The following is a 26098-nucleotide window of genomic DNA, read 5'->3' on the forward strand; positions in this document are numbered from 1 at the left end:
ACAGATATGCAAATATTCTGTTATGTAGAGTAGCTTAAAGAATCACAAACAACAACAGAGAAGGTGTGGAGGAAACAATGGTATATATCATTATTGGTGCAAACATGATTTGCCACTTTTGGTTTATATCTTTGTCCCATAGCGAATGATGATAATCTACTGTAGTTTTAATGATCTGTGTTTGTAAATTGTATGATTTATACATACAATTTAGAACCACATTTCATTATATTTATTGCTGCTTACCTATTAAATTGGTCATTTTACTTTCCTTTTAATCACTTCATGAAAAATTAAGATCTTGAGTACAATGTAAGCTTAAAACATGTCATTTCAAAAGTTTAAGAGAGTAATGGTGCAAAAGGGGAGATTCAAAAACAGTATCACACTGTTATAATTATGTATGCATTAGCTCTGTTTTTGTGTTAAAATTAGTAAATAAATGAGTGGAACAAAAGAAAAAAACAGATAACTGGTTAATGCTAAAGGGCTTTCAAAACATTAAAGAATAAAGGGGACTAAACTTGTTTACAGCATGGCATTTGTCTTATATGTATATTTTCTGTTCAGCTGGTAGGCTATGACTAGCTGATACGAACTAATTGTCAGAAGAAGGTAATTCTGTATGAGACTATCATTTGTGTCTCTCCTAAGCCATAGGTTACTATGTGGAAATTAAAACTTCATTTTAATTGTTATTCCACAAAAAGTAAAGCAAAACAAAGCAGAAAGAATCTTTTTTATATTTTTTTCTAACTTTTTCCATTTTTTATTATATTTTTGATAATCTTTACATAGCTAATTAGGGTAAAATGTTCCAGAGCTACAGGAAAGTGGGTAAGAATTATTTTCATATTGTTTCCTTCATGTATCTGAGATAAAGGGGAATATTAAGGGAGAAGCTCCACCCAGTCTCCCACCCATCCCAAGTCAGAATGATCCACAAAACCCCCCACCAGGCCCACCCTATACCCTATTTTACCACTGTGTAGCTGACTAGTCCATTCTGTACCAGATTTCATACGGCTCTTGTTCATGTCAATGGGTATTAAAGCTTAGTTCCATCTAACCAGCTCAAATATCCAGCCCTCACAGATGTTGTTGATTGCCTTTCTGTCTAGGCACCCCAGCCGTTGTCCTAGTTTTTGTGCTCTGAAGTGGGAGTGGTAACCCAAGAGGGAGGAGCCCACTATTTCCCTCCCAGGCGTCTCCCACTCCCAGATTATGCACTCTCCAGGTGGTTCTGTGGTTTGACTTGAGAGAATTAGCCCCCAAGTGCCATCTTCTGCCAGCTGATAGCACAAAGAATTTGAATATGGGCATACTCAAAAGTAGAAAAACATGAATGTATATATACAACTTTATGTATGTACATATATACATTGGAATTACATGTACATGGATTCCATGTTTACTTTTGAGTATGTACATATATGATATGTATTATTGATGTATATGATCATAGATTATATATATTTTAATTCCAGTATAAATTGTAGGAAATATTTCCTCATGCAAGTGTAGTTTAATATTATTTTCAGTGTTTCATTATTTCACTTTGAAATAAGAAAATTGAATTTTATTATTGCTTTATAATATTTTTAAGTATCTAAGCATGTTTGAGGAAATCATTAGTAAGGTACTCAAAAATTTTCTCATTGTGCAATATTAAGTATTTATCTTAATTATCTAGTCTAGCATGTTATTTAGCTCATGTGTATCTAAAGATTGCAGAATGAACACATTTTTTACTTGCTTTAGAAAACAATCTGATACAGAATATTAATGGAATTATAGCTTCAGAATAACAAATATAATACAGGACAAAATGTTTTGTTTTTACCTTGTGTTTCCATATAGATTGTAAATTAAGCTGCATTCATAGAAAATGCATATTGAACACACACAGAAGAGTTAAACTCAACTTAGTATTATAGGTCCTGAGTTAATATTTTGGTTCAGTGTCAATATGATTATTTGTCTTAATTTAGTTGAAAAGCAGAGTGGCAATAATGGACAAACTTGAGGAGATATTCTAGCAATGCCTTCAACAGTTCATTAGAATGAGAATCTTTAGAGAAAACAACCTTTAATAGAGTAAGGAATATTCTGTTGTAGTTTTGGAATCACAAAAATACTACAGCACAAGATATTTTCTTTTAACTGTTACTTTGTGATGCTGTATTAATTCTAAATTGAACTGCAGACATAGAAGTTGCAAATTAAATATGCATAGAATGTGCTGTCAGTGTTTCTGTTTAATGATCTAGAGCTGAGGAGTCATGTGCTGTTACAGGTGTTGGTGTCATTTGAAGATTTGGCTGTGTACTTTACCCAGGAAGAATGGCAGAATATGGATGATACTCAGAGGGCCCTGTACAGGGAGGTGATGCTTGAGACATATAACAATCTGCTGTCCTTGGGTGAGTGAAGTTCTGTCATTCCGAAGCAGAACACTTGTGTATACTTTGTTAATGAAAGAAGCGTTTATAAAATGTAGTAGTTGGTAGGACAAGCTTAGATTTTGGAAAATCTGCATCATTCTCCATGAACAGGGTACTCCATGACAAAGCCTGATGTGATCTTCAAGTTGGAGCAAGAATCAGCACCATGGACAGACAACTCTGTCAAGCAGAAACTTCCAGGTAGGTCAGCACATATTGGGCAGGGAAGTTGATACATAACTCAGTAAATGTTGACTGAAATTATATTTGATTTTTACTTGAGTTTCTTCCAGAAGAACACCTGGTGAGACACAGGTATTCTATAGTTTCCATGTATGGTTCATTCTAGCAATTTGCCAGCCTGTCACCATAAATCTAGAATTATATATGGGTCTTTTCATGATACCAAACACTTGAATCATATCTGCCACTGCCAAGATACAATTTCAGGAGTTTGTATTTGAAGCAGAGTAGCCAGGAAAAGATAAACTAGTGCTGAGATGGAATATAAGATACCCCAAGCCTTATTTTGAATTTTTATTTTTTTTTCAAAGATACATTTTATTTTTATTTGAACGTCAGATATCCAGAGAGGAGCAGAGATAAAGAGAAAATCTTCCATCCAGTGATTCACTCCCCATGTGAGCGCAAAGGCCAGTGCTATGCCGATCTGGAGCCAGGAGCCAGGAACTTCTTCCAGGTCTCCCACATGGGTGCAGAGTCCCAAGGCTTTGTGCTGTCCTTAACTGTTTTCCCAGGCCACAAGCAGGGAGCTGGATGGGAAATGGGGCCAGCAGGATTAGAACTGGCAGCCATATGAGATCCAGTCATGTTCAATATGACTTTAGCCACTTGGCCATGGCACTAAGCCCTATTTTGAATTTTTAGACCATATTTTCTTTCATATCTCATTTTAACTTAAATACATAATCTCAAGTAATTGAAATTTTTATTTATAAAATGGGTATTACATTAAGGCATTAGTAGATGAGATTTAATGCCCATTAATAATGCTCATAAATGTCCACATTTTACTAATATTAAAATTTGCTCTATCTAGAATGGCAACAAATCTCATTGGCTTCATTTGAGCATTTGAAAAGAAACATTTAGATGTGATTCTTAGATACGGTTACTCTTTTCCTCATTTCAGATCCACACAGAAAGAATGAGCTGCTTGGAGTTAATCAGCAAAGTCAAGACATAATCTTCAGGTAAGTTGTAATCACAACAATTATATAATAATAATTGAAAAGGGAGTTGCATTGCCACAAAAATGCTTAGCATTATTTCTGGCCATAATTGAAACACATTAAGAATGAGAAATTGTACAAAAATGAGACTTGAGAAGTAGGATTTCATTCTTTCTCCTTTTTTTTTTTCCCTTTGCAGACATAAGTTTTATTTGCAAAATGACCAGGTGAATGTAGAATGCAGAGGGAATCAAATAGCATTTATTGGGAGAGAGCCAGATGTTATGCCTCTTGAAAGGAAACAGCAAAATTTTTCAGGAGGTTCTCAGATTTTTAAGTGTCCCCTGAGCATTCCTGGCCTCTATAGGAACTTTTGGGTAAGACACTTCTCATTGGTTGTTTCTCAGCCTGCAAGGAAATAGCTTCTACTACACAGCTTCAAATGTACACCCGCGATTCTATGGCTATTCAGCTCTTAGAGGTAGGAAGCCACATGAGTGACAAAGTTGAAGAAACTGGCCTTTTTTCAGCTTATCTATGAAGTGTAGAGGGGGTCATCCAAATACCCATGTAAGTCATTTCAAAATATCAAGCCTGAGGGCATGACTTGGTAGCCTAGTGGCTTGCCCTTGCCTTCCATGTACTGGGATCATATATGGACACTGGTTTGTGCCCTGGCAGTTGCACTTCACATCCAGCTCTCTGCCTGTTGCCAGAATCCAGCTCTAGCCAAGTTGGGAACTCGAGAAAGGTGCTTGGAGTAGGCATAGAAAATAAACAGGCCACTAAAATTTCAGTATCATAATGGAAAATGCGAAAAAGCTGTCCTTTTAATTTATACAAAAGCCTTCACAGACTCTGGCACCCACTTTTCACACCTGGTCAAGTAGGCATTCCCAAGGATATTTCTGCCAATCGTTTCACCTTGAGGCAGGATATCAGCTACCCTAATCCTGTGGTCAGGAAGTTCTCAATAGATGGTACGTGTCAATCAGTAACACATTCCTATTACAATTCTGATGCTACAACTTAGTCTTGATTCAGTTCAGGGAGGAAATGCTTCAAAGAAGGAGGGACCTGAAGACTAAGTAAAGAGGGAAAGAATAGATTTCTACTACTCCTAGGGACTTAACATCCTTGATTAGCCTATGGTCAATGGGGGACTAAGACCATAAGCATAGATTCTGCTACATGTAGGAACTTAACACCCTTGATTATCAGATGATCAGGGCGGCAGCTGAGAGAGCAGAAATGGTAAAAGGCCCTTTTGCTAAGATGTTATCAGCAACATCATCTTCCAAGCTCACATTGATCATAAAAACCAACTTCACAGTGACAGACAATGCATAAATAGATTACAGAAATCTCTGTGGGTTGTTAATTATGTATGCAAAGGGAGGTGGAACTGCTTTTCAGGTGTTTGTAGAGACATCCTCTAGCCCTTGCCATGCAGTGGTAAAGTCCTTGCAGCCTTGCCTGCGATGGAGCACATCTCTTCACACCTTCATGTCTTCCACACTCACCACACGGACCCCAGCAGCCTGTGGCCTGGGAATACTTTTGAGGACAACTCACACTCTTGTGACTGAACACCTGTGTGGGAGACCCGGAAGAAACTCCTGGTATCTGGTTTTGAATCAGCTCAGCTCTGGCAGTTGTGGTTTTTTGGGAAGTGAATCAAAACAACGAAGATTTTCCTATATGTCTCTCATCCTTTTTATATATCTGAATTTCCAGTAAATATAAATACATCTTAAAATTTAAGAAATAAATCCAAAGTGAATATTTCATGGTGCCAGGACTCTCATTACCCTTCTAATGAGGATAAGCCAGCCTGAAGCATGAAAAAAGGAGCCCAGAACTTTGTTACCATGTCAGGTATTTGGGATTCAGGATCCCATTAGGAAATTTCAAGTCATCAGAAAACTGCCCTCTTCTGGCGGCTGTCAAACCTACATCAGGGATTTTCCAAATATAAAGACCCAGAAACTTGCTTCTAAAATGAAAATTAATGTGATAGGAACTGTGAAAATAGATAGTTGCTGATTAGAGCCTCTAATTTCTAAACTGTTGTCCTTCCTGTCTCCACCCCCACCCCCTAAAAGTACAATCCATCTGGAGGTTTAGCTGGAGTTAGGCTGGTGGTTAGGTATTGTATGTGTTCATGTTTCTGCAGAGGCGTGGTGTGCCAAGAGTCATTTCCACAAGTTCAATAGAGGCCTTCTATAGTCTTCTCTTTGCTAAGTCAAGCACACAGATCTTGTATAAGTGCCAGAATTCTTTAAGTCCCATATTTTGCACCAAACCAAACATTACCAGGACAGTTCAGTGGTTCTTTCCTTTAACTTAGTATAGAAGCAGAAAATGGAAACCAGTTGTAGACCAAAATTTTACTTTTTAAGTGACCATTTGAACTTGGAAGAGGGCAGGGGGAAAGTAGGAGGGACTCAGAGATCTGGTGCCTTTTGAAAGTAGAGATTGAATGACACCATAGTTTATTTTAAATCCTTTTTTCCCACAGGAAGCCTGATGAAATGTCATTTGAAAAGAAGCATGCCTCTAATGTCCCTGAGAACAACCTCGAGAGTGAGGAAAGTCTCAGTCAGCTTGACAAGATTCACATTTGTCAGCAGTCCTTTGAACACAATGTAAATGAGAAAACTTGTAGTGGTAAGATGATAGTCCTTATGTGTGAACAAGTTTATACCAAAGACATATGTAATCTGCAACCTGTCAGTGTGGAAGAAGCAATTCATGTTGGCTCCTATAAATTTTGCCTTGCCACCAAACAGAGAACTGACACAGAAGACAATTTGTATGTGTCCAATGAATGTAAAGAAAACATGGAGCAGAAGTCAGAACTCATTAGAGATCAGATCCTTCGAAGTGCAGAGAATCCATATGAATGCAATGTGTGTGGAAAAGCTTTTCCTCAGAAGTCACGCCTCATTAGACACCAGAGAATCCACACAGGAGAAAAACCTTATAAATGTGGTGAGTGTGGAAAAGCTTTTACTCGGAATTCACACCTCATTGGACATCAGAGAATCCACACTGGGAAAAATCCTTATAAATGCAGTGAATGTGGAAAAGCTTTTCCTCATAAGTCAAGCTTAGTGATACATCAGAGGGTCCACACTGGGGAAAAACCTTATGAATGTAGCCAGTGTGGAAAAGCTTTTTCTCATAAATCAAGCGTTATAGCACATCAGAGAATCCACACCGGGGCAAAACCTTATAAATGTAGTGAGTGTGGAAAAGCTTTTCCTCAAAAGCCACACCTCATTAGACATCAGAGAATCCACACAGGAGAAAAACCTTATGAATGTAGTGAGTGTAGAAAAGCTTTTCTTCGGAAGTCGCACCTCATTAGACATCAGAGAATCCACACTGGGGAAAGACCTTATGAATGCAGTCAGTGTGGAAAAGCTTTTTCTCAGAAGTCTCAGCTAATCATACATCAGAGATTACACACAGGGGAGAAACCTTATGAATGTAGCCAGTGTGGAAAAGCTTTTTCTCAGAAGTCTCAGCTAATCATACATCAGAGATTACACACAGGGGAGAAACCTTATGAATGTAGTGTGTGCCTTAAAGCCTTTCCTCATCAGTCAGGTTTCCTTCAGCATCAGCGAATCCACACTGGGAACGAACCTTATGAATGTAGAGAGTGTGGAAAAGCGTTTACTCATAAGTCAAACCTCATTATTCATCAGAGAATCCACACTGGGGAAAAACCTTATGAGTGTAGTGAGTGTGGAAAAGCTTTTTCTACTAAATCAAGCATTATATCACATCAGAGAATCCACAGTGGGGAAAAACCTTATGAATGTAGAGAGTGTGGAAAAGCTTTTACTCAGAAGTCAAACCTCATTACACATCAGAGAACCCACAGGGAAAAGCCTTATATATGTAGTGAATGTGGAAATGCATTTACCGATCAGTCACGTTTTGTTAAACATCACAAAATCCACACTAGGGAAAAACCTTATCAATGTATTGAGTTTGGAAAAGCTTTTTCGCCAAAGTCAAGCCTAATGAAACATCAGAGTCCACACAGGGGAGAAACCTTATAAATATAATTTGTGTGAGAAAGCCTTTACTTGTTAGTCAGGATTCATTCGACATTTGCAAATCCATACTATTTAACAACCTTATGAATGTAGTGAGTGTGGAAAATTCTGTTGCAAGAAGCCAAGTTTCATGAACTATCAGAATTCACATGGGAAAGGAATGAATATATTACATGTGTTTAAAATTCATGCACAAACACATTTTGAGTGCATTGGAAAGCATACATGCTTCAATAATTAGTATATCCACAGAAATGAGTAAAATATCTCTGCATTGACTGAGAGATTTTTCTGATGTCAATCATTAGCAGAGTAACAGACCTCAAAACTACAAAAACATGTAACCAGAAAGACTAGCTACCATAAACCTGTTATTATTGTCTGTCAGAGCTTACAAAGTGAATGAAACAACCATTAGCAACAGTGCAAATACAAAACATTGTAACAGGTCAATGGTTGTGGAAACATACGTTGAAAGTCTCAGTAATTGTTAAATAATAAACCTGAGGAGTATCATTTTATTTCAGAAGAGAGGTTATTTGATGCTAAAATAATTAAGATGCAATTTGTACATGATCTCCCTTTGTTGTGAGGTGGAAAATGTGAATGAATTCTGCTTTCATATTTAATGTTGATAATAAATGCTCAGTGTGTAATACTTGTTTGAAAAACCATGCTTGGGGCCTGGCGGTGTGGCCTTGCCTGAGTAGGAATAGTTGTAGGCTGAATCACACAAATCAAATGGTCTTGGGCCTGGCAGCGTGGCCTAGCAGCTAAAGTTTTCGCCTTGAAAGCCCCGGGATCCCATATGGGCGCCGGTTCTAATCCCAGCAGCTCCACTTCCCATCCAGCTCCCTGCTTGTGGCCTGGGAAAGCAGTCGAGGACTGCCCAAAGCCTTGGGACCCTGCACCCACATGGGAGACCCGGAAGAGGTTCCTGGTTCCCGGCATCGGGTTGGCGTGTACCGGCCCGTTGCGGCTCACTTGGGGAGTGAAACATCGGATGGAATATCTTCCTCTCTGTCTCTCCTCCTCTCTGTATATCCGGCTTTCTAATAATAATAAATCTTTTAAAAAAAGAAAAACGAAAAACCATCTTTGTCATTTACACATGTATGTAATTGAGCTATTTTAGAATCTGAAAATTCCTCTCCTATTACAGAATTATATTGGAATCACAGCTATCAACTGATACATGTGGCAACTGTAATGATAAAGGTTTGAAGGATGAATCTTGTCCAGAGGGAAGATTCTCTTGTGATACCTGGCCAAATGAGGATCATCTTTGGCCACTGTCCTCCTTGAATAATCACTGTGTGAGATTGCCTCTGCATCTCTGTCTGCTTATCCCATGCAGGATGCTATAGGCACATGGCACACTGTCTCTCCAAGGCAAACTCCTGGCAGTAGTCTCAGCTAACAGAGACTCCATCTTGGCCTGGTAACTAGGCATACATCGAGTAGTAGGCTGTATCCCTTTGTCTCTGTCCCTGAGGAGCTGTGCCAGAATTTTTCTGATAAGCAACTCTAAGGAGTGAAATGCAACCGTCATCCTGTTTACCAGTCACATGTAATGATCATGCTCAAGGGCATAGCTTTCAGCCCAGGTGCTAGTATATCTTGGTCTACCTACACATGGCCTAAAACACTAGGCTCCCAAACCTGCTTAGAGAATTCAGCTGGTGACTTGATTAGTGTCCAGAGAAAGAGGCATGCCTACTGACCAGTTATAATTACAGTGTAGGTTGGGAGTACTGTTGAGACCACCCTCTACCTTCCCCCTCACAGCTTTATATATGCTCGTATGATTTTTCCAGTAAACGGACATCCCTCACCAATTTATCTCAGGTAGTTCTGCAGCCAAGCAACAACATCGTCATGGCCCTCAGGGGTCTTGGGGACTGCTGGTCTAGGAGACATATCTAGGAAGCATATCTCAGAAAAGAGTTGTTTGACATCAGAGTCTTGGAGTTCCTCTTTCAGGTGGAGTTTGTCAGCTGCCACCACTACTGCTCAGAGTCACACTGATTTCATGCATCATGGCTTCCCACAGTAAGTTTCTTGCAATTGTATGAGTTATAAGATATCAGCCTGTGCCTGAAGTCTTGAACTGTAAGAGTGAGCCCCAGGACCAGCATTGTTAAATAGTAGGTAAGCTATCCAAGATCCTAGCCAATCCACCATGATTTTGCTCTTGGCTTCTGGTTTCACAGCAGTGCAGCTACTGCAATTCAGCAATTGGGGATATGAATCAATGGATGGAAGATGTCTCCCTACTTATGCTCTCTCACTGTAATTCTGCCTTTGAAATAAAAAAATTTTGTAAGAGTGGGTCCCATGACTGTTGTTGAGGTAAATTAAATGTTTTTTGTGAAAACCATTGACATGCATCTCATGCACGACAACCTGGATCACTTCTACTACTTAATATTTAGTCAAGGGCCTATCAAGACCAACAATGATGAGCACTGAGGGCATAAGAGGCATCTTTTTTTTTTTTTTTCAAAATCTGCCATGTAATCAATGCCTTAGTTCAACTTCCGAATGAAGTTTGTACACTCCTACCTGCTTCCCACCAGAATTCTCATGTGAGCCCCAAGATGTGAACTCTCTGCTATTGTTGCTGATCAGATCCTGGCTCAGGTCCTCCCTTGAACACACCCGAGAGAGCCTCCTGCAACATTGAGATTTATTGAATATTTTGCTGTTCCACTTTTAAAACATTCCCAGTCTCTGACACCATCCTAACATATTCTGATTTTTGTAATTGCATTATAGGTGTGTGGAATAGAATGGGATTCACAGGGATTGGGAGAAAATAGGAGTGGGTCCTTTATTCCAGTTATACATCCTGCTGCACTAACCAAGGGTTGGAACAACATTCAATGACTACTAAATGGGTGTCTCTAATTTCAAGCGGCACACCACCACCTGGTTTTCTCTTGGGAAGTGCTTTCCCCTTTCCTCCTTTTCCCCTGCTCACATGGCCACTTTGCAAATAAAACTTCTCTGTCTCCAAAAAAATACACTGAAAAAATGACTGAGATCTAGTTTCGGTGAACTTTTTTTGGGGGGGTGTGTGCAGAGAAATCTTCAGTACCCCAGTGAGGAGTAACTAATCTTTGTGTCCCACCCAGTGAGTTATAAGTGCATTCCTGCTGACCATTTCCTGTCTGTTTCTAAGCTTTCCTTGTTGTTCTCTGTCTATTCCAGTTTGTTTGTTTGCTTGTTTGTTTTGAGGGGTTTCTGGAGAAATCCTGATGGTCATTACGAGAGAGGGTGGGGACCCAAAGTTGGAAACGTTCACCTAATCTGTTGACGTATGTCCTGTTAGAGTTATAGAGTTAGACTACCCGAAAAACAACCAGGTTCAGCGAAATCATGCTTCAATGCTATAAACTGCTAAATACTAACATTAAAACAGACATGACGCAACTGAATAGCAATCTATAGCCATTTTAGGGTACATAGAACATGGTTGAATATAAACCAAAATTGAAATGTCTATGAGGAAGTCACACGTTGTGGTCGAGAACCTGCATTTTCCTATTAACATTGGTTAATCAATACTATGTCAATTAATGCCATACTGTTGTAAATGGTTGTAAATATTATGTTGGGGCTTTTAATTGATTGGGATGATACTCTGCTGGCTCTACCTTCAGACCAGAGAAGGTCTCACCAAGAAACGATTGAACTTACCAGGACAATAAGATGAAAGAGATCTAGTGTCTATATCCACCTACTGAGTATTGTCAACTGGTACTGAGTCCAAATGTCCATATTTTCTCTGTCTTCATGTACACTTGCTATTCCTGGGAATACCAGGTCCGGGTTGGGTTGCATGCTTTGGACCCTTGGTCCAGCCACTGTGACCATGTGTTAGGTTGGGCCTTGGCATGCCTGGGCTCAAGAGGCTTCACCCTTCCTGGCGTGCACACTGGGAGCGGATACCTTGAGATCAAGGCAGGCCTGGGCTTCACCAGTGGCCAACATCATGAGTTAGGTGGGACTGAGGGAGGGCAACCTAATCATTGTTTTCATGTTTTCTATTTCTGAGTATTTTGTGTGTGTGTGCATGATTTAATTGCACTCAAGGTGTATGTATGTTAGATCATTAAGGAGAATTTGTGTGATTACTTCCAAATATTCTATTTTTCCTTCCTGTTTTAGATCAGGGCTAAATGATAGGCAGAGAAGCTGTACCTGGCTTCCCAACCATCCTAATACCTACCGAAGGGTACTGCACCTCCAATTCAAAACCAGGGTGTCAATGTACCACACACTCTAAGTTTTCTGTCCAGTTGGTTCCAATAGTTTTGTAATTATGTCCATATAACCAATTGAAGGATGAGGGAACTCTTTCAATGTGCATTGGCTGACATGGTTGACCTTAAGAGTCTCCATTCACCCAGATATTTTCTGTCCACATTTGGCTGGAATAGCTATCCAATCTTGTCTCTCTTTCTTTCTCTTTGATGGTCCAGATATGCTCTCTAGGCCTGAGTGACCTTCCATCTCCAGATGGATCTAGGCCAGTTGTCCAATACTCCTTTCAACTGCGGAGTACCAATTCGTGAAAGTGGACCAAGAACTCGAGCCAGTCAATCCTGGCCCATTGGACCCCCACCCTCGGCGCTCACTGAGCTAGCACCCACCATGCAGTCATGTGAAGTATCCAAGCCAGGAGACCTGGGGTCTGACACACCCTCTACTCCCAGGACTTGCAGACCCAGAACCCACTGCACTGGCCAGCCACAGACCCAGGCCAATCAACACAAATCCCGCCACACATACAGCCGCTGGCTTTCCAAATCCCACATAACTCACTATCAAACTTTGCTCCTTGACCAACCCTGCATTAAGCTCTTGACCACTTTTGTCCTTAACCCAGGCAGCCTTCTGGCTCCTCGGTTACTCAACTACTCCACTCCTGTCTGAAGATGATAATCTCCTCTCTAACGTTTGACCAGAGCTCATCTGGACCTCATTTCATTTAGTGATGGCAGCAGATTTAATCAGGTTGGAATATGTGTGATTGATGCAGGAGTGACTTCACCCACTGAAGTCTTATGGCAAACTGCCTTGCCACCAAAGGACCACAGCTCAAAAGCATGAGCTTATTGCAGTAACCCAGGCTCTCAAAATGTGCACTAATAAGGCTGTTAATATCCACACTTACAGCCTGTGTGCCTTTGCTACAATTCATGTATATGGAGCCATCTACCGGGAATCAGGCCTCCTTATAGCCAAAGACAAACAAAAAGACCTATTAGCTGCTGTTTGGTTCCCACCACAGTCACGAGAATACACTGCACTGGACACCATAAAGGGAAACTGCCTTGATGACACGGCTACCGAGAAGCGGCCACGAGGGCAACTGCCATACTCCCTGTATTTACTAACTCAGTTCTTCCCTCGGATCCATATTCTTCCAAAGCTTTGGAATAGATACAAGAAAAGGGGGGAACCAGGCAGCAAGAACAGATTTGGTACCAAGACCTGGACGGTAGGATGTTTCTTCCAAAAGCCCTGGGGTAACGTCTGGCCCAGCAACTCCATCAGAGCACACATTTAGGAAAAACAAGGCTGGCTGAACTCCTCAGAAAAGGATTTAGTGTGCGAGGACTAAATGCATTAGTGGAAGGAGTAGTAGAACATTGTGAAATTTGTTCCCAGGTTAACCCAGGGCAACGACCAGCAATATAAACTGCAATCAGAAATAGGGAACAGAGCCAGGGAGGTTTTGGGAAGTTGATTTTACTAAAATTAAGTCAAGAAAATATGGATATAAATACTTATTGGATGAGCAAACGTTTTCCCTACTAAGACTGAAATTGCAACCATGATTGTTGAAAAACTATCACATGAGATTATTCCTCAGTGTGGGCTGCCTCTCCATAAAGGTTCAGCTCATGGCCCTGACTTTATTGCCCAGGTGTCACAAGGAATAGCCCAAGCTTTTGGGATAAATTCAAAATTACATTGCGGCTATAGACCCCAAAGGTCTGGCCAGGTAGAGAGTAAATCAGACCCTAAAGGAGACCTTGGTAAAATTATCTCTAGAGACTGGTGAAAATTGTGTGAGTATGCTGTCTTTTGTCCTAGTTGGAAGAAGATGTACCCCCAGCAATAAGGGGTTCACTCCTTTTGAGACCATGTTTGGGAGACTCCCCACTCATTTTGCCCAAGATAAAAGTAGCCCTGCAAATTATCATTGATGATCAGCTTTTAAGTTCCTTGCAGGTTTTCCAGGAAATCCAAAAGGAACTGAAGTCTGACCTGGAGGCAGCTTTCTGGCGACTTCCAGTCCAACCACCTTGTTTCTGATTAGGTGACCAGGTTTGGATCAAGAGACATTAAACTGAAGCCCTGCTGCCATTCTGGAAAGGACCATATGCCATGATCCTAACCAATCCAGCAGCCATTAAGGGAGACAGGAATAAGGTATAGATTCACCACTCCCAGGTTTATTTTTGTATGTGTGTGTGTATTTTTTATTTTTTACTATATTTTTGACAATCTTTACAGTTAATTAGGGTAAAAATGTTCAACAGTTATAGGAAAGTGTGTAAGGCTATTATTTCCATCTTGTTTCCTTCATGTATCTGAGGTAAAAGGGGATATTGAGAGAGAAGCACCACCCAGTCTAACACACACCCCAGATCCCAGATGTGTGGCATGCTCTGAGATTCTTGCTCAAGTGGTTTTGGTAGTTCACCAGTTATGAATTGCTGCCATTCTTGCTGCTCCCAGCACGATGAGGTCATTGAAGAATCCGCCGATTGACATAATCCATCTTAGAGTCTCCATTTGCCCAGTTTGTCACTGCCAACACATAGCTGAGGTGGTTGATTGACTTGTTCTATCCTCTGTCTTTCCTTGGTTAGGGTTCTGAGTCCAGCATTTTGATTGGGGAGATCCCCAAAGAAACTTCGTCTGAGGTGTTTCCAGACCAGATTCTTGTATGTTCTAGCAAGCACAGTGCCCAGCACAGTTCATTGCCCCAATCAGATGGTGATTGCAATTGCTGGGTTGGTTCTGTTTACAGCCTTGACTTCCACTGGAACCAGCCGGTGTTGCAGTCCAGCCTGGTTCTGCCCAACACATACTCGGCCCTCACATAAACCAGGGGGCGCTGCAGCCTAGTCAGAGCAACCCACAATAACTCCCACCATGCCCGCCCCTACTCTGGTTTGCCAGAATGTGTAATAGACTAGTCCAGTCCCACATCCCATTTGGCTCTCATACAGGATGATGGGTATTTAATTTTAGTTCCATTTAACCAGCTCAACTATCCAGCCCTCACAGATGTTATTCAGTGCTTCTCTGTCTAGCCACCCCTGCCCCAGTCCTAGTTTTTGTGTGCTTCCGTGGGAGTGGTAACCCAAGAGGTAGGAGCCCACTACTTCCCTCCCAGCTCTTTCTCACTCCCGGATTATGCACTCTCCAGGTGGTTATGTGATTTGACTTGACAGAATTAGCCCCCAGTGCCAGCTTCTGCCAGCAGATGCTGTGGTTAAATCCAAACAACCCTCACCCACTCTAATTTGGTTGCACCAGTAGGAATTATCCACCCAGCCTGGTGTTTTCCTATGCACAGGTGTTGTATCCCTGCTTAGTCTGGTCTGTCCCCATCCCAGCTCATGCTCTCCAGTGGGAGTAGCTGTCAAGCAAGGGAACCCCCCCTCGCATATTCGCCCTGCCAGCTCTGCCCCCTCCCTTTTTGGTTCTCACGCATGCTAATTGGATGCTGCGGTTACATCTGGTTCAGGCAACCTCACCTTAGCATTCCATATCATGCACTGGTTTTTTTGTCACGACCAAATCTGGCTCGACCCACACTCTGTTCTGGTGCTCAGATTTGGCAGTGGATGACATGAACTGATTTAGCCTGGTCTGCCCTGACCCATGCCAAATGTATGCCAGTGGGATGCTTTTCATGTCCTATTCTGGGCTGTTTCCTTCCATGCTTCTTGCACTTACCTGCAGGGTCTTTTCCTGCCAGAGGAGTTGCCCAGGCTCCTCCATCAGAAGCCCTCCCAATGCCAGATTTTGCACATACCAGGGGGTCCATGAGCCAGCCCTACTCAGATCACCTCCTGCCCTAGCAGGAATAGTGGCTTTTCCTGACTGGCCTTCAAACCAAGCTGGTTCTTGCTGTTGGATGTTTCAGATCAGCCACAGCTTGTCCATACCAACATATAGCTCACATATGGCTCAGTAGGGGTTGAGGCCTAGCCTAATCCATCCCACATTTACCCTGATCCTCGAGAACGCCAGCTTGGTGCATCCTGTCCCAGTCCACACTTGTGCCAAGGGAGACTACAACTGATTCCTGATCAGAACGCAGCCCCCATTCCAGCTCACACGCCCCTTGGTGGGAACCTCAACCCAGTTAGGGTATCCTCTTAGCTCTGCAGTTGGGTCTGTTTTCAGCCATAGATCACACACCTGCCAGTGGTTGCTCTGACTCAGCTTGGGTCAGCCCCTCACCTGTCCTGACCTCTGCCTTAGACACTAGTTTAGCATCCCTGAATCATGCAGACCAGTAGGTGCAAGAGCCTAGCTCAGCATGACCTGGGTTCCCTCCTGGATACTGGTTTTGCTTGTAGGCTAAGGTTTGCTCGGTCCTGCCCAGTACATCCTGTTCCATTACCAATTCATGTTTACATAGCTAACCAGGATAGAAAGGGTTTAGGAGTATGGGTGCATGAGTGATATCACTGTTTCCAAATTTTCTTTATTCTCTTTCTGTGTCCAGTGAAATTGGAGAAATTGGAGGAGATGCTTCATCCAGCCTCCCCACAGTAGCAGCACCCTGTGATGGGATATGGCCAACTGATGTCAGCCCAGGGTCCCCAATGTGGTGCATGCTGCCAAGGATTCATACACGCAGTTTTGATAGTTCTGAAATTCTTTCAATCTTGCCAATCCAAGGATCAATAAATCCTTCCAAAGCCCTTTGGCTACAGTCTCCATTCACCCAGATATTTACTGTCAACACTTGGCTGGGGTAGTTGTCCCAATTTTATGCTCTGCTTCCTCTGCTATGGTAGCAGATGTCCCTTCCAGTCCCCAATGCACTGCCATATGCTGCCCATATATCTGGGCATTCCCACTACTGCTGCATCTTAGCCATGGAGATGGCCCAGTCCTGATATATGTATTCCACAGTCAGCCCACAGATCCTGTGATTCTCCCATGGTTAGAGTTCAGAGTCCAGCAGTTCAGTTGGGAGGATCCCCAAAGAAACTTTATCTGAGATGACCCTAGACCTGACTCTTGTGTTTGCTTGCCTGTACAAAGTCCAGCTTTGTCCATCACTGATGTCAGCCTACACACACACACAATGGTATTTGTAATTGCTCGGTCAGTTCTACCTTTAACCTGGTTCTCATGTAAACCAATGGATCTTGCAGCCCAACCCAATACTGCCCACCACACAATTACCCTTCATAGTCATCAGCAGGAAATGCAGCCTAGTCAGGGTGACACCCAATAACCCAGCCAGGCCCACCCCCAACCCTGAGTCTTCAAAATGCTGCTATTTGCATCAGGAAGGTGCGGGCTTCCTGCATCTCATTCAGTTCTCATACACCTATATGAGTGTTGGAGCGCAGCTCAACATAATTGACCATGGAATCCAGCCAACAGCCATGCTGGTAAATACCACCACCTGTCTAGCGAGGCCCACCACCAGCCTTGATTCTCATACCCACCAGTGGAAGATGAAGCCCATCTGAGAGGTGCCCACAAATTCCTCACCAGTCCCACCCCTAGGCATAAATCTTGCACTTTTTTGGTGGTACTACAGTCTTTTTGCTGTTGATGCTTGTGAATACAGGTGCTGGGAAGTTCCCCCGGTGTTTTTTTCTTTTTTGCATTAGCTTTGTTCATTTGTTTTTATTTTTCTTTTGAATGTTGTATATATAGGGAAAACAGATAGAAAAACTTTCTGCAAGCTGATTCATCCCCCACGTGGCTAAAGCAGTCAATCCTGAGCCAAAATGAAGCCAGGAGACAGGAGCTTCTACCATGTCTACCATTCAGGTGCAGGGTCCCAAGGTTTTGGGCCATTCTCAGCTGTTTTAACCAGGCCACAAGCAGATAGCTGAATGGGAAGTGAGACAGCAAGGACATGAACTTATGGCTATATGGGATCCTGGTGCTTGCAAGGCGAGGACTTTAGCCACTAGCCAACTGCACCTGGCCCAGTTATTTAGTCTTGCCATACCTGCCCTCTCTTCATAATGTGCCAGTTGCTGCTGAGACAAAGGCAAACCAGCCTGCACGTACTTTGGCTCATGGCTACACCACTGGACATAGTTGGTTAAGGCAGCTTGGCTATCCCGCATTCAACTCACATGTAAGCTAACAGGTATTATGCCGGAGTCCTGCTCCAGCTGAGTTTGGAGCTCGAGAAGGGTGCGTGGAGTTGGCGATAAAGAAGGACACAGACACTGTCACTTGGTGCCATCTTGCCTTTTTCTCAAGAAGAAGCTGTCCTTTTTATTTATTTAGACACATCACAAGCCTGTGTACAAATGCTTAATTTTTTTTTAAAGATTTATTCATTTGATTACAGCCAGATATACACAGAAGAGGAGAGACAGGAAGATCTTCCGTCTGATGATTCACTCCCCAAGTGAGCTGCAACGGGCCGGTACACGCCAACCCGATGCCGGGAACCAGGAACCTCTTCTGGGTCTCCCACGCAGGTGCAGTGTCCCAATGCATTGGGCCGTCCTCGACTGCTTTCCCAGGCCACAAGCAGGGAGCTGGATGGGAAGTGGAGCTGCTGGGATTAGAACCGGTGCCCATATGGGATCCCGGGGCTTTCAAGCGAGGACTTTAGCTGCTAGGCCACACCGCCGGGCCCCAAGCATTTGATTTTTTTTATCTTTAACATTAGAACTAAGACAGCGTACACAGATGTTCAATTAATTTTTACTTCATGGTCAACCAGGTGCTCTTAAATATAATTCTGTAAGTTACTATAATCAGCTTCTTTAAAGCAAACCGTTATTCACTCTTCAGAAGTAGCCATTTGGTGACAGTTAGAACTCCAAGGCCGAGGCACATCTGACCAAGGCAGGACTTGGGAACTTTTAGCTACATTAGAGGCATGACTAAGTCCTATGAGATGTGAGAGAGTCATTTGAGTACGCCAAGAAGAAGGCCAATCTTTCCCGGCTATGCAAGATACATCGGCTCCTGTGTTCATCAGTCCAAGAAACTTTCTCCCTTGAATTTCTGATACTTTAGTAGGTCGCTGAGTCTGAATTTCCTGAATCCAAAAAGCTGCATTGCTAAAGCCAAATGCATTTTTACCTCTAGGAAGTAGAGATGCTGATCTGTCCATGTTAAAATAAGGCATAATAATTAACTGTGCAATTCTTTGACCAGGGTGTATAACAACAGTTTTTGTTTGTGGCCCTATCATGACTTGCATTTCACCAGAATAGTCAGCATCCACCACCCCAGGAACAACTTGGATTCCTTGTAGAGAGGCAGAGCTTCTACCTAAAATAAGTCCTGTAGTGCCTAATGGCAAAAGTCCAAAAACTCCAGTGGCCAGGCAAACAACTGGCGAGTCAGTGGTTAATACTGCTGAGGTGGAGAAGCTGAGGTACAGTTCTGCGCTGCCTGTGGTGGCACGCTGAAGGTCTGAAACCCACCTGGCTGCAGGAAAGGGTCGAATGAAGCCTGTAGTGTCCCCATTATTTGGGGGGCCCAGGACTGGGACCATCTCCCATTTCCCTGCATCTGAGCTTGGACAGGCTGATTACTCAAATTAAATTGACTTTGAGGCAACAAAACAGTCCCATTCTTGTGAAATTTAGACTGACAATCCTTCTGCCAATGAAATCCTTTTTCACACCGTGTGAGGAGGATTTATATTAGTTTTAGGATTGTCCACAGTAGTTTTTTCCTGTCTGAAATTTTGAGACAAATTTTTGGTGGGACAGCTGTCGCTAAAATGCCCTACTCCACCACAGGAATAACAATTGCTTCTTTTTTGATTTCCTTGATTGCTTCTCATGTTCCTTAAAATGTGAGTAGCAGTTTGACCTTGAAGAGCTGCAGCGATAGCTAACCCTTGAATGTAAGTTGGAGTTACCTCAGCACAAGCTCAGACATAGTCTGACAAATCTCCTGTCCTTCTCACTGGCTGAATTAAGGTCTGTCAAGTTGGAGTAGCATTTTCAAAAGCTAGCTGTTTAACTATAAGATCTGTAGCTGTATTGTTAATTACTGTCTGGCTCACTGCCTCGGTAAGCCTAGCTACAAAATCTTCAAAGGCTCCTCAGGCTTCTGTTTAACACTTACAAAACCTGAAGACTTTTGATCTGGAGACGGCAGGCATTTCTGTGCTTCCAATGCCAGGGAGGAGAGAAGCTGCAATGTCTTCTTCGGCAGAGTGAGTTGTTCTGAAATGCCAAGATGAGTGCCCTGTCCTAAAAGCATGTCTAAGGTAAGAGACGTGCCATGCCTCACAGATACCTGAGACTTCACTTCTGCTTTAGCTAATTCCTCATATTCCATCTTCCACAGAAGGAAATTTCCTCTGGTGAGGCAAGCCTCAGCAACCCAAAACCAATCGTATGGTGTCATCCACTTTGCTGCTAGTCCCTCCACCATTGTCACAGTGTACGGGGAGTTTGGCCCGTAGTCAGAGACAGCATGCTTTAGTTCTTTAATAAGCTTATAAAGCAACAGTTCCCATTCAGGTTCATCCTGTTCATAGACTACAGGAAAACAGAAAAAATCACCTTCCTTATGTGCCTGCTGCATTGCTCCTCTAAAGCCAATCTTTGCTGGATCTGGTCTAGCTGGAAGGGGCTCGCACTGCTTAGCCGAATATCTCGGAAGTCCATCGTCAACAGCAGGAGACTACCTATCATGTAATTCAACTGTCTGTGCTTTTTCATATAATTCAACTGTCTGCCATTTTTTTCACAATCCTTAACTCTTGATCTAAATGTTTCTGGTTTTAAAAGATCTTCTTCCTCATCTGATAAGCCTTCCTGATCATTTTTACAATAATTGACCTTACCTTCAAGATGGACATTCTCCATAGAGCCATAAGTAGAACCTGAGCCTCCCTTTTCACAATTAATCAAGGAGTGTGTTCCAGAGGTGGAGCAGTCAGGAAGGACGGGGCATAGGTATCTTACCCCGTATCCAGTGTTTGTCTCAATACTGTCCAAATAGCTTAGGTTGAAAAAGGCATGTCAGCCCTCCCCCCACCCCCGTGGCTCTGATACCACTTCTTAATGTCATTCCCTACCTGATCCCAGGTTTGTAAATCTAAAGTTCCTTCCTCTGGGAACCAAGGACTAATTGTCCCTATAAACTGCCAAAATCCTGAAAGCTCTTTTTTACTAACCTGAATGGCTTTCTTTTGTAAAGTATGCTTAATAATATCAGCATACAAGCTTCTGTCACTGGATGCACTCTATCCCATGTTTACAACAGAGGGTACAAAACTTCTCAAGAAATGTTGTGACTATTCACCCCTCCTAACCTGACCTTCTGTCAGGGGGCCTGCACCCTGGGTGAAGTCCTATCCACGCCGCAAAGAACAAGAGGGAAAAGACCTACCTTCGTCAATCCCTCACGTTAGGTGCCACTTGCCAGAGTCCAGCTCCAGCTGAGTTCGGAGCTTGGGAAGGGAGCGTGGAGTTGGCAATAAAGAAGGACACACACACTGTCACTTGGTGTCTTCTTGCTTTTTTCACAAGAAGAAGCTGTCGGGCCTTGCGTTGTGGCCTAGTGGCTAAAGTCCTCACCTTGAATGCCCCGGGATCCCATATGGGTTCCAGTTCTAATCCCAGCAGCTCCACTTCCCATCCAGCTCCCTGCTTGTGGCCTGGGAAAGCAGTCGAGGACGGCCCAAAGCTTTTTTTTTTTATATATATATACCATTATTTTTTAATAATCTTACTTAGTTGATTAAGGAACAAAGTGTCAAGGGCTACAGGGTGAAAGTGGGTAATACCATTGTTTCCACATCGATATCATTTTACTTTGTATTTGGGGTCAGGGAAAAAAACAAAGGGAAAAGCCACACCCAACCTCGCACCCATCCCAGATCCCCAACGGGAGGTGCGCTCTGAGGGTCCTGCTCATACAGTTTTGATAGTTCATCAGTTCTGGATTGCTGCCAACCTCTCAGTTCCAATCGCAATGAATCCTATTCAGAATCCACTGGCTGACAGTCTCTTCATGGTTGGGGTTCTAAGATCAGCAGTTCAGTTGGAGGGATTTCCAAAGAAACTTCATCTGAGATGATCCCAGGCCTGATTCTTGTGTGAGTTTGCTAGTATAGAGTCTGACACCGTCCGTCACACCAATCAGCTTATGCTCATGCTGGTCGTTGGGATTGCTGGGTTTGTTCTGTTTCCAGCCCTGTCTTCCTTGTGAACCAATGGGTGTTGTAGTCCAGTTCGATCCTGTCCATTTCATACTCGGTCCTCAAGCAAACCAGTTGGAACTGCAGCCTGGTTGGGGTAACTCCCCATAACCCCCACCAGTTCTGCCCCCTACCCTGGTTCCCATGCTTGCCAGTATGCACTGCAGGCTTGTCAAGTCTGTCCCACATCCTGTTTAGCTCTCGCACGTGTCAATGGCATTGAACCCCAGCTCAACCCAACCAACCTACTATCCAGCCCACACACCTACTGGCAGGTGCCCTTCTGTACAGCCACCCCTGCCCCTGTCCTGGTGTTCGTGCTGTCCAATGAGAGTGGTAGCCCCGAAGGAGGTGCTCACTATTTCCCTCCTAGGCCATACCCACTCCCAGATTATGCATTCTCCAGGTAGTTCTGGTATTTGGCTTGACAAAATTAGCTCCAAGTGCCAGCCTCTGGCAGCTAGTACTGCGGCTAGCCCAACCAACCCTCACCCACTCTAGTTTTTGCTTTCACCAGTCGGAACAGTTAGCCCACCGTGGCCCTTCCCTTATCTAGCCCACATGAGGCCCACAGGTGTTACAGCCCTGCCTATTGTGATCTGCCCCCATCCCAACTCACGCTTTCCAATGGAAGTAGTTGTCCAGCAGGGGAGCCCACATTCCCCTGTCAGCTTTGCCTCCTCCCCCTGATTATCACATGTGCTGTTTGGGTGCTGCAACAACATCTGGTACAGCTCATCTCACCTTGGCATTCCTTATTGTGTACTAGTATGTGTTGCAACCGATCCTGGCTCGACCCACACTCTGTTCTGGTGCTCGGATCCACCAGTAGGTGATGTGAACAGGTTCAGCCTGGTCTGCCCCCAATCCATGCCATGTGTATACCAGTGGGATAATTTCCATAGCCTGTTCTGGGCTGTTTCCTATTGTGCTTTTTGCGCTTACCTGCAGGGACTGTGTCCTGCCAGAGGAGTTGCCAGGCTCCTCCATCAGAAACTCTCCCAGTGCCAGGTTTCGCGCATACCAGTGGGTCCATGAGCCAGCCCTGTTCAGTTCACCTCCTGTCGTAGCAGGAACAGTGGCTTTTCCTGAGTGTTCTTCAATCCAATCTGGTTCTTATTGTTGGATGTTTTAATCCAGCCATGGCTCTTCCATACCCCCATACAGCTTACACATGGTTCTGTAAGGGCTGAGACCTAGCCTAGTCAGTCCCACATTTTCCCTGGTCCTGCAGAGCACCAGATGGTTTTGGAGTCTGGCCCAGTTTGGTGTTTCCATTCCCAGTCCACACTTGTGCCAAGTGGGATTATACTTGTATCTTGATCAGAACGCAGCCCCATTTATAGCCCATGCGCTCATTGGTGGGAAACTCAACCCAGCTAGAGTATCCCCTTAGATGCCCAACCGGGTCTATTCCCAGCCTTGGATCTTGTGAAGGCCAATGGTTGCTCTGATTCAACTTGGTAGAGCCCCTCTCTTGTCCTGTCCCCTTAGATGCTGTGGCTTAGCATCCCTGTCTTATGCAGATCAGTAGGTGCAAGGACCTACTTGGCATGACCTGTGCTCCAACCTGATTTCTGTTGCTTCTTGTGAGTTAAGGTTTGTTCAGCCCTGCCCATTCTGTCCCCTTCCAGTGGCAGCCCGGCCCACCCCACATCCTGTTAAAGGATGCACTTTCAGGTGCTGCTGCCTTGACCTGTACTGACTGTTTTGGGTTCCTGCACCTGTGTGTGATGGCAAGTGGCATGGTCACATCTAGCTTAGTCCATCCCAACCCCAGCTTGCGAACTAACCAGGGGAACTTGTATTTCCACAGGGTTGGGCCCACACAACCCCATAGAGTGTACTCCCAGACCAAGTTCTCTCATGTGCTGGATAGTCTTGACCCTGCCAAATATGACCACTCCACCACTCCACCAGTTGGGTAATGGTACCCATTACTGCCAAAGAGGCCCCCATCCATAGCATGGTGTGGGCTGCTGTGTGACGATCAGTGATGTTCTAGGCAAACAGGTCATATATGTATTCCAAATTGGGTTGGTGTATCTAACTAACCATAATTGTCTCCTGGGTACTTCCCTCCAAACCACCAGGTCTCAGTCCCCACGCATGCCTAAAACTTCCATGACCCTGTCACTGGGAATCACCCAAGATTCACTACTCACCTACACTAAAATTGGGCTTAGTCATGGGTGTCCGTAGGCAGCAAACATATCTTAAAAAAAAAACGCCAGAGTTTGCCGCCGGGCGCCAGCAGGCAAAGCCTGGCACCACATGGTTCACTGGCCGCCCTGGGGGAGGCCGAGGACTCGTTCACTGCCTTGCAGCAGTGTCTTTGGCGTGAGCCCCCAGCATTGGGTCCAACCCGGCAGGGGCACCCCCCACAGCCGCCACACCAAAGCTTTGGGACCCTGCACCGGCGTGGGAGACCTGGAAAAGGTTCCAGGTTCCCGGCTTTGAATCGGAACGCACGGGCCCTTGCGGCTCACTTGGGGAGTGAATCACCGGTCGGAAGATCTTCCTCTCTGTCTCTCCTCCTCTGTGTATATCTGATTTTGTAATAAAATAAATGAATCTTTAAAAAAAAAGGAAGAAACTGTCCTTTTTATTTACTTAGACACATCGCAAGCCTCTGTACAAACGTTTGATTTTTTTATCTTTTTTTTTTTTTTAAGATTTTATTATTTTTGGAAAGCCGGATATACAGAGAGGAGGAGAGACAGAGAGGAAGATCTTCCATCCGATGTTTCACTCCCCAAATGAGCCACAATGGGCCGGTACACGCCAATCCGATGCCGGGACCAGGAACCTCTTCCGGGTCTCCCATGTGGGTGCAGGGTCCCAAAGCTTTGGGCCATCCTCGACTGCTTTCCCAGGCCACAAGCAGGGAGCTGGATGGGAAGTGGAGCTGCTGGGATTAGAACCAGCACCCATATGGGATCCCGGGGCTTTCAAGGCGAGGACTTTAGCCGCTAGGCCATGGTGCTGGGCCCGATTTTTTTATCTTTAACTTTAGAACTAAGACAGCATACACAGATGTTCAATTAATTGTTACTTCATGGTCAGCCAGGTGCTCTTAAAGATAATTCTGTAAGTTACTATAATCAGTTTCTTTAAAGCAAACCGTTATTCATTCTTCAGAAGTAGCCATTTGGTGACAGAACTCCAAGGCCGAGGCACAGATGGTTACCTACTAATCAGTAAAACATTCCTACTGCATTTTATTTTCACAACTTATCTATCACTTAATGGGAGAAATACATCAAAAGAGAAAAAACATAAGGATCTAAGACAAAAAGTCCCAAGCATTAAATCCTCCTACAACTGCAGGCCCTACAACCTCATAAACAATCAAACAATAATCAAAAGTCTATGTCTGTGATGTTAATAGAATAGCCCAATATTTCCTCTAGTTAAAAAATTATGAAAGCGGATAAAACAGCTACATTTTCTATGCTCTAAAAAGTTGCAAGGACAGGTTAACCTTTAAGGTCACACTAACTATATTTTTGCCATAGCAGCTTCCACTCATGCTCCCATCAATTTCATTAGTTTGTAAAATTCTTATTAAGCCATTTCCCAGAAGGCACGCTATATGTCTGGGCCAGATTTCAGGACAATGGGTAGGCACACAATAAGGTGTCTAGAAATGGCATGGGTTTAATTGTATTCCTGTGTGCAGTTAAAGGCTCACTCATCAAGACATTATCAATAACATTAACTCTCAAGCTCATATTACCAGCCAAAGTCATGTCACAGGGGCAAACTATGCCTCAATAGATTACAGAATTCTCAGCGGGGTGCTTGAGTGTCCATGCAAAAAGGGGATGAGACTGAGTCAAGGTGGTCAGAGAGAAATTCACCGGGCCCTGCCAAACAGCTGGAAGCTCCCCCGGGCCCTGCCAAGCCGAGAAACTGTTCTCTTCCCACCTTCATGCCATCCACACCTACTGCATAGACCCCAGCACC

The 26098-nt window shown here is 43.7% G+C and overlaps 2 protein-coding genes across 2 annotated transcripts in view; both read left to right on the top strand.

Annotated features, from left to right (window-relative positions):
• LOC131483350 (zinc finger protein 334-like) overlaps positions 1–26098 on the top strand; it is a 107322-nt gene that overhangs the window by 39655 nt on the left and 41569 nt on the right. The window contains exon 3 of the mRNA XM_058681286.1: positions 2297–2423. Coding sequence (XP_058537269.1) covers positions 2297–2423 — 127 coding nt within the window. The remainder of the gene's footprint in view (positions 1–2296; positions 2424–26098) is intronic.
• LOC131483319 (zinc finger protein ZFP2-like) lies at positions 6541–7713 on the top strand (the record flags this gene model as incomplete). The annotated part of the gene is made up of 2 exons (XM_058681253.1): positions 6541–7516; positions 7598–7713. Coding segments are annotated over 2 exons (1092 nt in total), but the record flags the coding sequence as incomplete, so codon positions are not given.

The sequence above is a fragment of the Ochotona princeps genome, chromosome 25 (genome assembly GCF_030435755.1).
Source record: "Ochotona princeps isolate mOchPri1 chromosome 25, mOchPri1.hap1, whole genome shotgun sequence".
NCBI lineage: Eukaryota > Metazoa > Chordata > Mammalia > Lagomorpha > Ochotonidae > Ochotona > Ochotona princeps.